General features: G+C 28.1%; 2 protein-coding genes and 1 long non-coding RNA gene across 5 annotated transcripts in view; 1 reads left to right on the plus strand and 2 right to left on the minus strand.

Annotated features, from left to right (window-relative positions):
* Positions 1 to 643: 643 nt before the first annotated feature.
* LOC136075422 (uncharacterized) lies at positions 644 to 7005 on the minus strand. The gene is made up of 3 exons (XR_010635930.1): positions 5809 to 7005; positions 1231 to 1299; positions 644 to 826 (listed from the first exon to the last, which is right to left on the minus strand). It is a non-coding gene; the product is annotated as an uncharacterized LOC136075422 (long non-coding RNA).
* A 615-nt stretch (positions 7006 to 7620) lies between these two features.
* On the plus strand, positions 7621 to 8626 carry LOC136074512 (tigger transposable element-derived protein 4-like). The gene is made up of 2 exons (XM_065786841.1): positions 7621 to 7918; positions 8340 to 8626. Exons 1-2 carry the CDS (start codon positions 7621 to 7623, stop codon positions 8624 to 8626), a joined length of 585 nt encoding a protein of 194 aa, XP_065642913.1.
* A 3496-nt stretch (positions 8627 to 12122) lies between these two features.
* LOC100197588 (uncharacterized) overlaps positions 12123 to 14593 on the minus strand; it is a 100669-nt gene continuing 98198 nt past the window's right edge. For all 3 annotated transcript variants that reach the window (XM_065788541.1, XM_065788542.1, XM_065788543.1), the window contains 3 exons: positions 12817 to 13490; positions 12589 to 12741; positions 12123 to 12438 (listed from right to left, as the gene is read on the minus strand). In XM_065788541.1, coding sequence (XP_065644613.1) covers positions 12140 to 12438; positions 12589 to 12741; positions 12817 to 13490 — 1126 coding nt within the window. In that variant the 3' untranslated portion in view covers positions 12123 to 12139. The remainder of the gene's footprint in view (positions 12439 to 12588; positions 12742 to 12816; positions 13491 to 14593) is intronic.

The raw sequence follows: 14593 nt of genomic DNA on the forward strand, positions 1-14593 counted from the left end.
AATAAGAAGTATTGCAGCATCATACACTTTCCGATATTGATCTTACTAAGTAACCAGCCTTACCCAGTGAAAAAGCGCACATGGGATACGCGTGGATTTTTTCCACATGTAACCCATGTGGGGATTATTATTTTGTCCCATGTGGGTTTCATATGGTAAATCCCACATGGATTCCATATGGTAAATCCCATATGGGATACGCGTGGGTTTTTACCATATGTAACCCATATGGGGATTATTATTTTGTCCCATGTGGGTTTCATATGGTAAATCCCACATGGGTTTTATGTGGTAAATCCTACATGGGATATAGGTGGAAAATACTACATGTTATAGATCTTAAATGCCACATATTTTAATCCAAATGGTATAAAAGTAGTCAATACTAGACAAATGAAAGTCCGAATGCTTCTATGATAATTTTTAAAATTCTTTTAATTTAAAAATTACTTAAATAGTAATTTAAAATTAATCATCGAAGCTTTCAGAGAGGCTTAACTTAATCTGGTATTTGCTACTTTATCCCATTTGGTATTCAAAACGTGTAGCATTTTTGATCTTTTACATGTGATGTTTTCCACCTATAACCTATGTGGGATTTACCTTAAACTATTATGACGAAATTTTATAAAATTAAAAAACGTGTTGCAAAATGAATTTATTTTAAAATAAATGCTATTAATCAATACATCCAAAACGAATATTAAAAATATTATTTTTTCTTTTGCGATTTACACGCCGTTTTTTGTCAATAGAATTAATTAAATCGCTTCGGCTTGTATAATACCAAGGTTTTTAGTATCTTCTAACTTTCTTCAAACATTTTCTAAAAAAAAAAAAATATAAATACAAATATATATATATAAATATATATATATATATATAAAAATATATATATATATATAAATATATATATATATATATATATATAAATATATATATATATATATAAATATATATATATATAAATATATATATATATATATATATATATATATATATATATATATATATATAGAGATATATATATATATATAGATAGAGATAGAGAGAGAGAGAGAGAGAGAGAGAGAGAGAGAGAGAGAGAGAGAGAGAGAGAGAGAGAGAGAGAGAAAGAGAGCAATTTTAATAAGGAACCTTATTAGTCGAGCAATTTTAATTATTAGCCGGTTTGAAGTCATTAATGACTACAATATTTCACAAATAATTATTTCCTAATTTATTACTTACAATGACTAACGTATTATGCGTAATTGAACACATATTATGCGTAATGAGCTTGAACCGCTGAGGAGAATCCTGAAAAAAAGTGATCAATAAGGATAAGTAGTTAAACAAAAAAACAAAAACAAAAATGTAAAAACCTACTTTTTCAATGATGTAGACTTCTATAATAACAGGCCTTGACATCGCTGACATCGTTGATTCAAGCAAAAAAAAAGTTTTATCAATATATCTCAACAGGGTTAAAGTCCTTATACTTGGCAACTTGTAGTCAACACACAAACAATCATATAAACTTCGTCGCATAGCAAAATACTCATATGCTCTACATATAATATCTGAAGTATATAAAACTTCACCAACATTAACTTTTCTCATAGCATTAAGGTGTTCGAATAGAATATTTGACTGAAGCGAACTTTCTTTATTTTTCAAAAATCTAACTGCTTCAAATAAAGCTGATTTTGTTTTTATTAACTTTAATTTGTTTACAGCTAAATATGAAATATTACAAATTGTGCCATTATGGTTAGCTACAAAGGAATAATCATTGAAAATTACTTAAATAAATAATAGAACACCAAGTTTGTACATTTTTGATTGTATTGCTTGTATGTGCAAACTTTTTTTATTAGGCCAGAAAACAATAACATCGTTATTATCACTTAACAAAGATTGAATATCGTCAAATATAAGTTCATCCTCTTTTAGAAAATCATTTAACTCATCTGGTAAAATGTTTCGAAAACCGCTTGAAGTTACATTTTTTTAAACTTTACTTGCTGGTGTGGCTAAACAACTAGGCGGAATATTTTAAAAACAGATGGTGGATTTAAAGGTCGTTGCTTCCCATATTTGCTTTCAAAAGGTGCTTCATTTGGCCAATGCAGTTGACATAATGCTGTATAGTCTGTAACAATAAAACCAGTTCTTGGGATAGCTTCACTACATCTTTTTCTCTCCTCTAGATTCTTCGGGAATTTATAAATTGATATTTTTGTCGTAGTTGAGTATTGATATTTTTGTTGTAGTTGTAATTGATATTGTAGTTGTATAAATTGATATTTTTGTTGTAGTTGAGATAGTTCGACTTGCAAAGAGATACACAGCATTTTAAAGGCATTTTTAAGGCATTTTCATTATTAAAAAAACTTATCGTTAGTTTGACAATATTATTACCTTACAATGTTAACGCCTTGAACCTTTCAACGTTATCGTCTTGATGTTGGGCTATCTAATTTATAAACCAATTTTATTTTAAAGATTTATTAAAAAAGCGCGAACACAAACTTTCGTCTAATGTTAATAGATGAAAATGTAAACACAGTATTAGGAATTGGCCTTCAGCTTAACAACTTTGTTGCGCGATGTCAAGGCTTGTTATTATAGAAGGCCGCGGTCACACATAATATAATATTCTGAAACTAATAAACAAACATCTAAATTTCTATAAGTAAATTTATTCTTTGATCATTGCCTTCATATCCTATCTTATTTTCATATCATAATCTATTATGGAATTATTTATATAACATATATTATTAAATTTGTGATGTTCAAATATCATATGAACATTCTCTAACATGTTCATATGATATTTGAATATAGTTCTTGAGTATATTATCTGCAAACAATTGACTGATGCAAGTTCTAATGTTGTCAAAAACCAAGCCTGCATGCATGGGACACTGCAGTGTCCCACAAAGAAATGCAGGTTTGAAAGTCAAATTTTCTTTATTAAAAAAAAAAATTAAAATAGGGGGGAGATAGTGAGGTTTCTGTAACTTTTTTTAGGCTTCAAAACTTTTAACTTTATATATAATAAGGTTCATAAAACTTAAGGGACTAACGAAGTACATTGAGGAACAAAAACAGGATATTTACAAAAACTTTTAATCTGGAGTACCACAGTGTAATTGGGAATAAAGTCTCTGGGTCCAGTATTCAAAGTAATATGATCTAAAGTAATATATAAATTAAATAAAATGCTTTAAAATGCATGCAGTTATACATATAACTCCTGATAGTTAACTATATGTATAACTAGTTATACATAAAATTTATTATATAAACTTATTTTTTAAGGTTATGCTGGAACAAATTAGAACCAATTAATTCAAATTCAAGATTTAGTTCAAGTTCAAGTTATTTGTTCATTGTTTTTTTACTATTTTAAATTTATTTGTTCAAATTTGTTAACTAGTACTAATTCTTACCACAGTAAGAATATTTATCATTGTTGAACGCGATTTTATTAGTAACTTAATTTTACTATCAACATACTTTGACAACACCCTTTACATTTTAAATGATGACAGCTTTACTTTTATATTGATGTTAAATTTATTACGTTTCAATAACTCAGATTGAATTTTAACTGAATTATTGTAAGCTTTGCAAGGGTTTGTTGTATCTCAAATGGTGTTGTAAATAAAGTAAAAATAATATATATATAAATATATATACATATATATATATATATATATATATATATATATATATATATATATATATATATATATATATATATATATATATATATATATATATATATATATATATATATATATATATATATATATATATATATATATATATATATATATATATATATATATATATATAGTATTTAGGCTATGGGATCATCCATAAATGATGCCAGTAGATAGAGGGGCAGTGTGAGTTTAACAATAATTGACAATGGGGAGGGGATGTTGAGACCAAAATAATGTCAATTAAAAAATTGAATTAAAAAAAAAAAGTAAAATATTTTATTTTAAAAAAAAGTAAAACAATTTATGCTAGCTATGAGCAGGTTTTAGAGGTATTTACACCAACAATATGGTCTAAAAGCTTCTTACTTTTGTTGCTTAAAACTGTAGAGGATCATAGGAAAAACAATTTAAATTCAGAAATTAGCTTGCTTATCTGAAAGAACAACTTATGTTTTTTTTTTTTTTACTTTTAGTACTGTTGAGAATAAACGTATAATTGAACCAGAAAAAAATTGATGGTATATGCATTTTTTATATTATATTAACAATTCAGATATACCATCATAATACGATAACAAAAACTGACATCATTTTCAATGGGAGATGGCAAAAAATTGACTGAGTTTGATAAAGGGTGAAGTTGTTCAATAAACCGGGTCATCATCTGACATCATTATGCATAGATGACCCTACAATTTAAGTAAAATAAGTAATCAATTTGCCATATTTCTCTTTCGAAAGTGTAAGAAAAAAGCATTGTTATGCTGAGAACCTACCTATTGAGCAAGCTTTGACCACCTGTTTTATAAATTTGAGAGACAGAAGTGGAAGTGCGAATCGCAAAAGAACTAATAACAATGCTCTAAATTAATTTTAACTTTGTAGACAAGCATTAATATAGTATTTAGTAATAATACATGATTTTTATAATTTGTATTTATTTCCATTAATTATCAGTTGTCAGTCTCCATTTTATAAAATGAATTAAAAAACTCTTTTTTTTAATAGTAATACATATATTTTTATAGTATTTTATAGTAATAATAATACATAAATACTAGTTTCCTAATGCTATTATCATCACAATGTTAATGGTATTCGTTTTAAAGTGAAATATATATATATATATATATATATATATAAATATATATATATATATATGTATATATATATATATATATATATATATATATATTATATATATATACATATATGTATATATATATATATATATATATATATATATATATATATATATATATATATATATATATATATATATGTATATATATATATATATATTATATATATACATATATGTATATATATATATATATATATATATATATATATATATATATATATATATATATATATAGTATATATATATATATATATATATATATATATATTATATATATACATATATGTATATATATATATATATATATATATATATATATATATATATATATTATATATACATATATGTATATATATATATATATATATATATATATATATATATATATATATATATATATATATATATATATATTGTATAATGAGTTATATGTATAACTATATGCATTTTAAAGCATATTATTTTATTTAAAAATTACTTAGATCATATTACTTTGAAAACTGGACCCAGAGGCTTTATTCTCAATAACACTGTGGTACTCCAGATTAAAAATTGAAAAGTTTCTGTAAATATCCTGTTTTTGTTCCTCAATGTAGTTCGTAAGTCCCTTAAGTCTTAAGGACCTTATTATATCTAAAGTTAGAAGTTTTGGAGCATAAAAAAAGTTACAGAAACCCATCTCCATCCTATTCTTTTTTTTTTAATAAAGAAAATTGGGAATTCTTTGACTTTCAAACCTGCATTTCTTTGTGGGACACTGCAGTGTCCCATGCATGCAAGATTGGTTTTTGACAACATTTCAACTTGCATCAGTTAATTGTTTGCAAATAATTTACTCAAGATCTATATTCAAATAACTATTATATTATCCTAATAATACGTCTATTTGCACAAATCTTAATCTTATTTCTATAAAGAAGGATAAAAATTATTCGTGGTACTTACATGCTTGCCATTCTCTTTATTATTATAAAATATTTTCACACAATATAAACGTAACGCAATGCAATGTCGATTTAAAAATTTTTTTTAGTTTCCAGCTTTTAAATTAATTCCCATGCAAATCCCACAGGAAACCCACGTGGGATTTCCCATGTGTGTAAATACCATATGGTTCCCACATGTAACCCATGTGGGATTACCCACATGGGTTTAAGGTGACAAATTTCCATACGGATACCACATGGGAAAATCCGTCCCACATAAATCCCATCAATCCCACACGGAACCCACGCGGAACCCATGTGGGACGCGGTTTTATTTTTCACTGGGACATGGGAAAATCCGTCCCACATAAATCCCATCAATCCCACACGGAACCCACGCGGAACCCATGTGGGACGCGGTTTTATTTTTCACTGGGTAAGAAACTTGGTACCATTGACTCGGGTGGACAATGTGAAGGCCAGTTAATTTGCCAACCATTAAGGAGAAAAAGAAGTCCGGTTTCGCAAGGGTGTAATTTCATTCCTAGTTGAACTTAGCGTTCAAATAAAACGCAGGTTTCCATTGGAACAAAACAGTGTTCTGGCAGAGATGCCCTTTTTGGATCCAAAGCAAGCTCTTCTGAGAAAAAAACCTTCCATCATCACATTAGCGGTAAATTTCCCAAATACTGTTTGCAGAAGACCACAAATATGATCTTAGTCACATAGTCTTCGACTGCGACGAGGATTCTCGTCGATTACCGCATTCTGGCTGGGACTTCAAGAAATAACAGATGCTAATAACCGGAAGTGTACATTCTTTTATCATTACCACACTCCTCAGCATGAGTAGAAAGAGTATTTTTGACTATTAACTTGGTTATAACTAAATAAACTAACAAGTTTCTTTGCGAAACAGTTACAAACCGAATACTAGCAAAGCAAGCAGTTGCAAAGAATGGAGCTAGTCACCAATTTAAAACTAACCGAACTGTGATCGAAGTGTACGCGACGGACGTTGCTAGCAGAGCTATGCAGATATTTTAAAACTCCACAAGCAGCAGTCCACAAACTCCACAAGTCCAGGTTGTCAATTTCTACTTATCTTAACTAAACAGAAGATGAAGTTGTTGATATTGAGGCGGAGTTGCTAATAAATGACAGTTAACTTTTGAGTATAAAAATTAACTCAAATGGTAAACAACTGTAATAAAGTTTCTTTGGTTGTTTTATAAGTGAATTAAGAAAATTTTTCGATATTTCACGAAATACTTTTTTAACCTGGAAAAAAAATTAAGATAAAATCTTTGACGCATTTTGTCAAAGAAATTTGGCTAAACGTTTAAAAGTTGACATGTCTTACCAAGTAAACAAAGCTGTAATTAAATAGATCAAATGAATGAGAGCTGATAATGTCTCAATTAGTAGTTTGCTGATAAAAGAAAACGCTTTATACTTTGCGAAAGAATTAAGCTTTAAAACTTTCAAGCTTCGGGTGGCTGGCTAGATAAATTTAAGAAAAAGTAAATTAGTTTCTTATTTTATCCAATTTTTATGATTTAACGACTTTACAATATGATTATTTTACAGCTTTTTTCTTTGTTTTTTTCAAGAAAATAAAATAAATATTTTTCAGAATCGGACAATCTGGAAACTTGCAAAAACGTCGAAGTTACATTTGTATAATATATTATTGTGTAATCGAAGAAATAATTTGTGTAATCGAAGTTACATATGTATAAATTATGTCTTACCAATTATAAACTCATTTTGTAGGTATGGTATATCTTTATAAACCATTTCTGGAGAGACAAAGTTTGTTAGTGAGCAAATGATTGCTCCATGGCTCACAACCACACTGCCTACAATTCTCTCTCGATATCCACATGAAAATATTTTTAATGCAGATGAGTTCAGACTTTTCTACCAATGTTTTCCTATAAAAAGTTTACATTTAGAAAATGAAAAGTGCACAGGAGGCAAGCATAGTAAAGTTGGCCTGACTGGAATAGCCGCGATTAATGTTAAAGGAGAAAGACTTTCAATGTTTGTAGTTGGAAAATCGAAGTCTCCTAGCTGTTTCAAAGGTGTGAAAAATGTTCCTTGTCGTTATCGGGCCGAATCAAAAAGTTGGATGTAGGCAGAGTTATGCGAGAACATGGTTTAAGATATTGACCTAAAGTTAAGTTTTTAGAGAAGAAAAATTGCTTTAATTATAGATAATTGTTCTGCCCATCCAAACGTGCAGAAGCTTGATTGGGTGGAGCTTATCTTTTTTCCACCGAATATAACCTCGATCACTTAACCTATGGATCAGGGAATTATCTTAAAGCAAAATATCGCTCACTTGCAGTGAAAAAGTAGAGTGCTGCATTGGAAAAAGAAAACAAGACACTTAAGTTTTCTGTTTTAACTGCTATGTTTATGCTAACAAAAGCATGGAATTCCATTCCAGACCAGACCTTCATAAATTATTTCAAGAAATCAGAAATATTATTAGAAGTAGTAGAAAAGCATATAAATGTTAATAACAATCTTTCTGTGGCTTAGATGTAGAGAAGGCTGTAATAGAAAACTTAAAAGATGATCTTAAATTGCTAAAATCAAAATTTGATGCAGATTTTAATCTCATGGCCGACGAGTTAGCAGGCATAGATTTTGATGTTTGCATTGCCAACAAATCATCAGATGAGGACATCATTGCAGAAGTTTCTGGACATGATGCTATTGAAACTGAAGAGGAATCCGATAATAATTTGATGAGGATTGCGTTGATGTTTCTGACGATGCTACAAAACCAAGTTCGAACGAAGCAATCCATGCATCACTGTTCTTAAAAATTACAGTCTTTCTTCTAACTTTGAAGATAACTTGACAAAGGTTCTTAAAGATAAAAATCGTGTCATTGACATGAATAAACGAGCTCATAAAAGACAATCTACTATTACTGACTTTTTTTTGAAAATGTAAAAGTTTAAAACACATAATATAAATTGCATTTAGGCCTAAGAATTACTATTTATTTGTTTAATTTCTATTCATTACTTTGACAAGAACATTTGAAGAAAAGTCTTCTTACAATTCGAAAATCTCTCTAATTCAAACTTTTATTTTTTCCTATAAAATTCGAATTAGAAAGATTGTAATGTAGTTCGTTTTTCAAAAAGTGTTTTTTTATGACATTGATAATTTTTATAAAGAAAAAGTTTTCATAAGTTAGATTCCAAAGTAAAAAATATAAGATATATGTGTAAGATTTGTAGGTGGGTTTAATGATGATTGATTAACACACCCTAGTATCAAAAATGTTTCATACTTAAAAATATTTTACATTTATTAAAATGAGTAAAATTAATGCGAAATATTAATTATGTAATACGATGTAAAAAATATTAATTACATTTTTTTATAAAAGGGGGCATGAAAATAAAGGTGAATTGTTTGTGTTTTGAAAGAAACATATAATTTCGTATTTTATCTGAATTTATTATATTTTTGAAAAGAAATGCTACAAGAAAAAGAGAAACACAGCTCCAACAGACATTAAACATCACAAAACTTTGGCAAAAAAAAAAAAGTGGTTTTTTATGATCGGTATTATATACACGTAAATAAATACCTAAAGATGTCAAGTTCGTGCATGATGAAGTAGCTAATTAAACAAGTTTTTTTAAGTAGTAAAGAAAAAAAAAAAAGACCCTTCTCTTATTAAATTTTGACTTTTTTTTCTTTGTTTGTCCACAAACGTAAATAAAATAGTTAAGTATTAATTACAAGGCAACTTAACAAAACCAAAACACTCGGTTGATGTATGTACACAGGGTTCGTAGCCAATTATTTATATGAAATTCCCTGACTTTAAAAAATTAGGCGAGTTTCCCTGGCCTTTTTCAACATTTGCAATGATTTTTATAAAATGTTTAAAATTATTATCTACTGTAATAGAAATGCTAAAATTGTATATGCTTAGCAATCAGTTGAGTTGGATATTAGTATGGATCTTATTATCAAAAATTAACTGAAATATCTATGTATCTATAAAGTTGTATAAAAACTCAAATATCTTTCAACATCCTTTGTAATAGTTGGTCTATAACATTACTTTGGATTAAAATAGATATAACAATACTTTGGGTTTAAAATAGTTGGTCTATGACAATACTTTGGGTTAGTCGTTTGTTATCACTATTTGAAGCTGTACCTTTGCTAATCCAACAATATCTTCAGATAAAAATAGCACAGTATAACAAAACAAAGCTTAGAAACATTAAAAAATGTTTTGAGCATCGATAACCAGACTAACCTATTAAATTGCATACGATCTAGTTCTTTTAATTAAAAACATTATCAACTGAAAATGCAGAGGTTTAAACAGATGTTGTTTAAACAAGTTGAAACAGAGCTTAGAAAAAGAAACTAACTAGGAATCAATGAGCTAAAATCGAGTAAACAAAAACAAACATTCAAAATAACTAAAACGCATTGCCTGTTTAGAAAGGTCATTGTGCAAAGCAATTTTCTGGTTAAACTTGTTTAAAATTGCTTTACAAAAATCATAATGGATATAGTAAACCTTGACAAGTTTTTAAAGTACTTTTGACATAATCCTTCTAAAGAAAATTATCAAAAAAGGTTTGCTATTTATTAAAAAAGGTTTGGTTCTTCATATGTGATCCATTGAACACAAAGAAGATTTCCGCAAAATCTTTTATTGAGCAAAAATAAATCAAGTTTTTTTTAACCAGCCATATTTGCTTAAGTTTTTTAACCAGCCATATTTGCTTAAGTTTTTCAACTAGCCATATTTGCTTAAATATCAACATAAATAATATTTTATATCAACCAGCCATATTTGCTTAAATATCAACATAAATAATATTTTATATCAACAAACATAATGTCAAAAAGCAGCAATTGTTTCTTTCTCTTTTCTTCCAATATCAATAATGTTCCCTCCAACCTATATATAAAATATACTTTAGATCATCTCCCCAAGGCTACGAAGGCCACAACAGTTGAGGAGGCTTATTTTAGTTGTGATTAAAAACCCTCTCTCAACTCTATAACTCCGAAACACGAACTTTGACAAACAAGGCAGCTGCGGGGAGAAACAAGTTAAGCGCGATACTATCAGGGACTTGATGGGGATTGAACTTGGAACTTCTTGCTTATGAGGCGATGGTTTTCAAATAGTTCTCTTTATTTTGCAGATTAACTTTAGTGGAAAAATTGTGAGTTTTTTAAGTTTTGAGCAAATTCCCTGACTTTTCCAGGTTTTCCATGACTTTAGCCAAAATTAACTAATTTTCCAGATTTTCCAGAATTTCCAGGTACAGTACGAACCTTGTGTAAACTCACTACGCCTATGGCTAAAAAAAACAGTCGATCTATGAACACTATTATATTCAAACTTTCATGTATGAAAAGCATAGGTAACAAGTAACTAAAAAATCATTAGTTTTACTTGACTTTTTATAAAAATTTGTATCATTTGTCTAGATTCGAAAACTAAACAATAATAATTTACAAATTAAGTTTTTTTAAGAAAAAAAAGCTTTTAGAGCACCAACCTTCATCAGAATTAGAAATATGTTTGCAAATATGTTCCTTCAAAAATTATTCTCATATCTTTTGTATTTTGCTTAATTGGCTGCTTTTAAAATGGAATGATTTTTGGAAAGATGGAAAAGTTTCAACAGTACTTACCTAATTATATTTTAACTTTCTTATAAATAGAACTACATATTTATGTTACAATTATCAATTGCAATTTACGCTGCCAATTAAAAAGTGGCTAATGAAAATTAAAGAGCTATTTTCAAGTTGTTCGTAACACAAATCTTAAAAACATTTAACAAAAAGAAACTAAAAAAATATTGTAATTGTTTTATTTATATTATATTATTAAAAAAATAAAACGCGGGTAATTTTTAATAATGTATATATATATATATATATATATATATATATATATATATATATATATATATATATATATATATATATATATATATATATATATATATATATATATATATATATATATATATATATATATATGGCGTAGAAACAGAGGACGGAGGGGCGGAGCCCCTCCTCTCTTCAAATTTTGGAAAATTTCTGTTTTTTTCCATTTAAATTTTAATTCTGACTGCGTTAGCCCCCTTTAATTTCCGTTTCAGGTCCCAACTTTCTTAACCATTGCAGGTATGTATATATATATATATATATATATATATATATATATATATATATATATATATATATATATATATATATATATATATATATATATATATATATATACATATACATACTCTATAAACAATTAAAGCCACAAGTTAAAACATTTATTTAAAATAGTGTTGCGATGCAGATAGAGCCATATCCTCGGTAGGAAGATTATAATTTGCACCTTCTTTACCAATAAGATAGTATGTTGTCATTAGTCCTCTTCCTTTTACTTGTCTTTCGCCACGACAAAAAAACTGATACCCTTCAAACGTCTGCAAGATTTTATAAGTATCTTCGGATAGATGAATCTTCAGAGCAAATCCGCCACTCTCCATACGAGAAGCAGTGTTAACGGTATCACCAAACAAACAGTATCTAGGCATCTTAATTCCAACAACTCCCGCAACAACAGGTCCTTTGTTGTAAATAAAACGATATAATTAAAAATTAATTCATTATTAACTAATTTCATTATTACTCAAAATTATTAAATCAGTTAAATTTATTTGCGCTCAAAGTTATAAGAATTACGTGATTGCATTCGTAATTGTAGTAATTGAGTTACCTGAATGCATTCCTATTCGAAGTTGGACTTGAGATCCAGCTAAATGTCTATACCCAATACCATTAAGTGACGATAACAATTGTAACGACATGTTTGCTACTTCGCACACATGCTGATCACCGTTTCGGACTGGCAAACCAGAAACAACCATATCTAGCATAATTTAAAAAATATATGGTAATAAAAAAATGAGTTCAGTATTATCATATTAAGAGAAAAGTAACATACAGCAATCTCCTATTGTTTCAACTTTATAGCAATCAAACGACTCAATGATATCATCCATAACAGAATAAAGATCATTTAAAAGATCAACTATTTCATATGGGGTGCATGTTGAGCACATTTTTCCAAAACCAACAACATCACTGAAATAAACAGTGACACAACTAAAAAATTCAGGTTTCGGGTTATTTCCTGATTTGAGCTCTTCTGCAATCAATGGAGGAAGCATTTTTGTCAGTAGTAAATCACATTTATCCTTTTGCTCTTTTAAATCCATAGTTCTTTCAGCAACAATTGCTTCTAAACTATTTGTATACTGCTCCATAAGAGCAATTAAATTGTCCATCAACTCACCACGATGAGGTGATATTGTATTGAGCTGTTGTATTATTTTAGCGAAAGTAGGTCGACAGTTATAGTCTTGATTCCAACAATCTTTTAAAAGATTTTTGTAAGCATTAGCTTGAATTTCACCTTCAGGTAAATCAGAGGTATCTACTTGAGGTCTCAAAGCTTTTATTGGTATGCCTTCGCTATCTCTACAATCAACAGTAGCAACATTGTTTGGTATAGGTATTAGCCTTCCTACCATTTGAATGATCTTTTCAATTTTTATTTGGTCTAACTCGTGAAACGGCTGTTGTCTGGTGCACATCTCAACCATGATAATAGAGTAGCTAAAAATAAGAACCATAAAGTTATATATAGTGGTGCGTGAGAGAACAATCATTTCGAAAGCTCTGAGGTACAGAGTTTAAAACCCATCATACCCCTAGTAAAACTCTAACCAATTTATTTAGCAAAGTTTTTTGGTTTTGTAAAACTATAATTTATAAATGAGTTACAAATTTATTTATAATTTTACAAAACCAGGTTCGGTGCCAATCGTATAGTTCGGTGCCAATCGTATAGTTAAAAACTAATCATTGGAGTTACAACTTTAAAACTAAACAAATAAAACAAAAACCAGCAAACAGAAAAAAGTAATAAAAAGATAGTAATCTAAAAGACAATAAAAAGAGGAACAATAATATTTATAAAAGAAAGACTAATAACAAAAAAAAGGAAAAGAGTGAATTATATGTATACAAATATAATAAGCAACAACACAACCCAGCAAATAAAAAAAAAAGAAATCACGACAGTATAAACAAAACACAGATATTCATGACAGTATAATCAATACACAAAAATAAACAACAGTATAATTAATACAAATAAATACACGAAAATAAAAACAATTAAAACAATATAAATTAGTAAAATCATTTTTACATAAGGCTTTTTTTGTTTGTTTGTTTACCATTTTCGAATTTATTAGGAACATTTTTTCTTTATATGCAGATTTGTATAAAATTTTACTTAACTTATTATTAGCTTGTAAACTACAAAATACGTAATGCCTTCATTGTACAAAAATTGTGGCTTAAAGTTGAAGGTTTCAAAAGGAAGGAAGAAAGATACAGAACATTCTGTATAGTTTTAAACGGGTTTAAAATAATAATAAAGAATGTTTCATTACATTGCATAAAATTCCATATTATTCAAGGAAGTTATTCAAGAAATGTATTTGAGCCTGTTTAAGAGCGTTGTGGAGGATATAGATTCAGGAATCTACTAGAAAATTCAGGACATTTCTAGAACTTCTGAAACCATCCAGAACATTCTGGAAGATTATAGAACTTTGTTGAACCTACTAAGATTCTAAGAAAAGACGATTAAGCTCTGCAAATTCGTTGCTGCTCTGTCATTGAAACAACTCAAAGTGATCGAAGTTGCC

This window comes from Hydra vulgaris, chromosome 01 (assembly GCF_038396675.1).
Source record: "Hydra vulgaris chromosome 01, alternate assembly HydraT2T_AEP".
Taxonomy (NCBI): Eukaryota; Metazoa; Cnidaria; class Hydrozoa; order Anthoathecata; family Hydridae; genus Hydra; species Hydra vulgaris.

What these genes read in the sequence shown, in the direction of transcription:
- LOC136074512 (XM_065786841.1), top strand. Translation starts at nt 7,621, where the DNA reads ATGATTGCTCCATGGCTCACAACCACACTGCCTACAATTCTCTCTCGA. An exon ending in TTATCGGGCCGAATCAAAAA is followed by an intron (nt 7,919 to 8,339) that starts GTTGGATGTAGG and finishes TCTGTGGCTTAG; the next exon opens with ATGTAGAGAAGGCTGTAATA.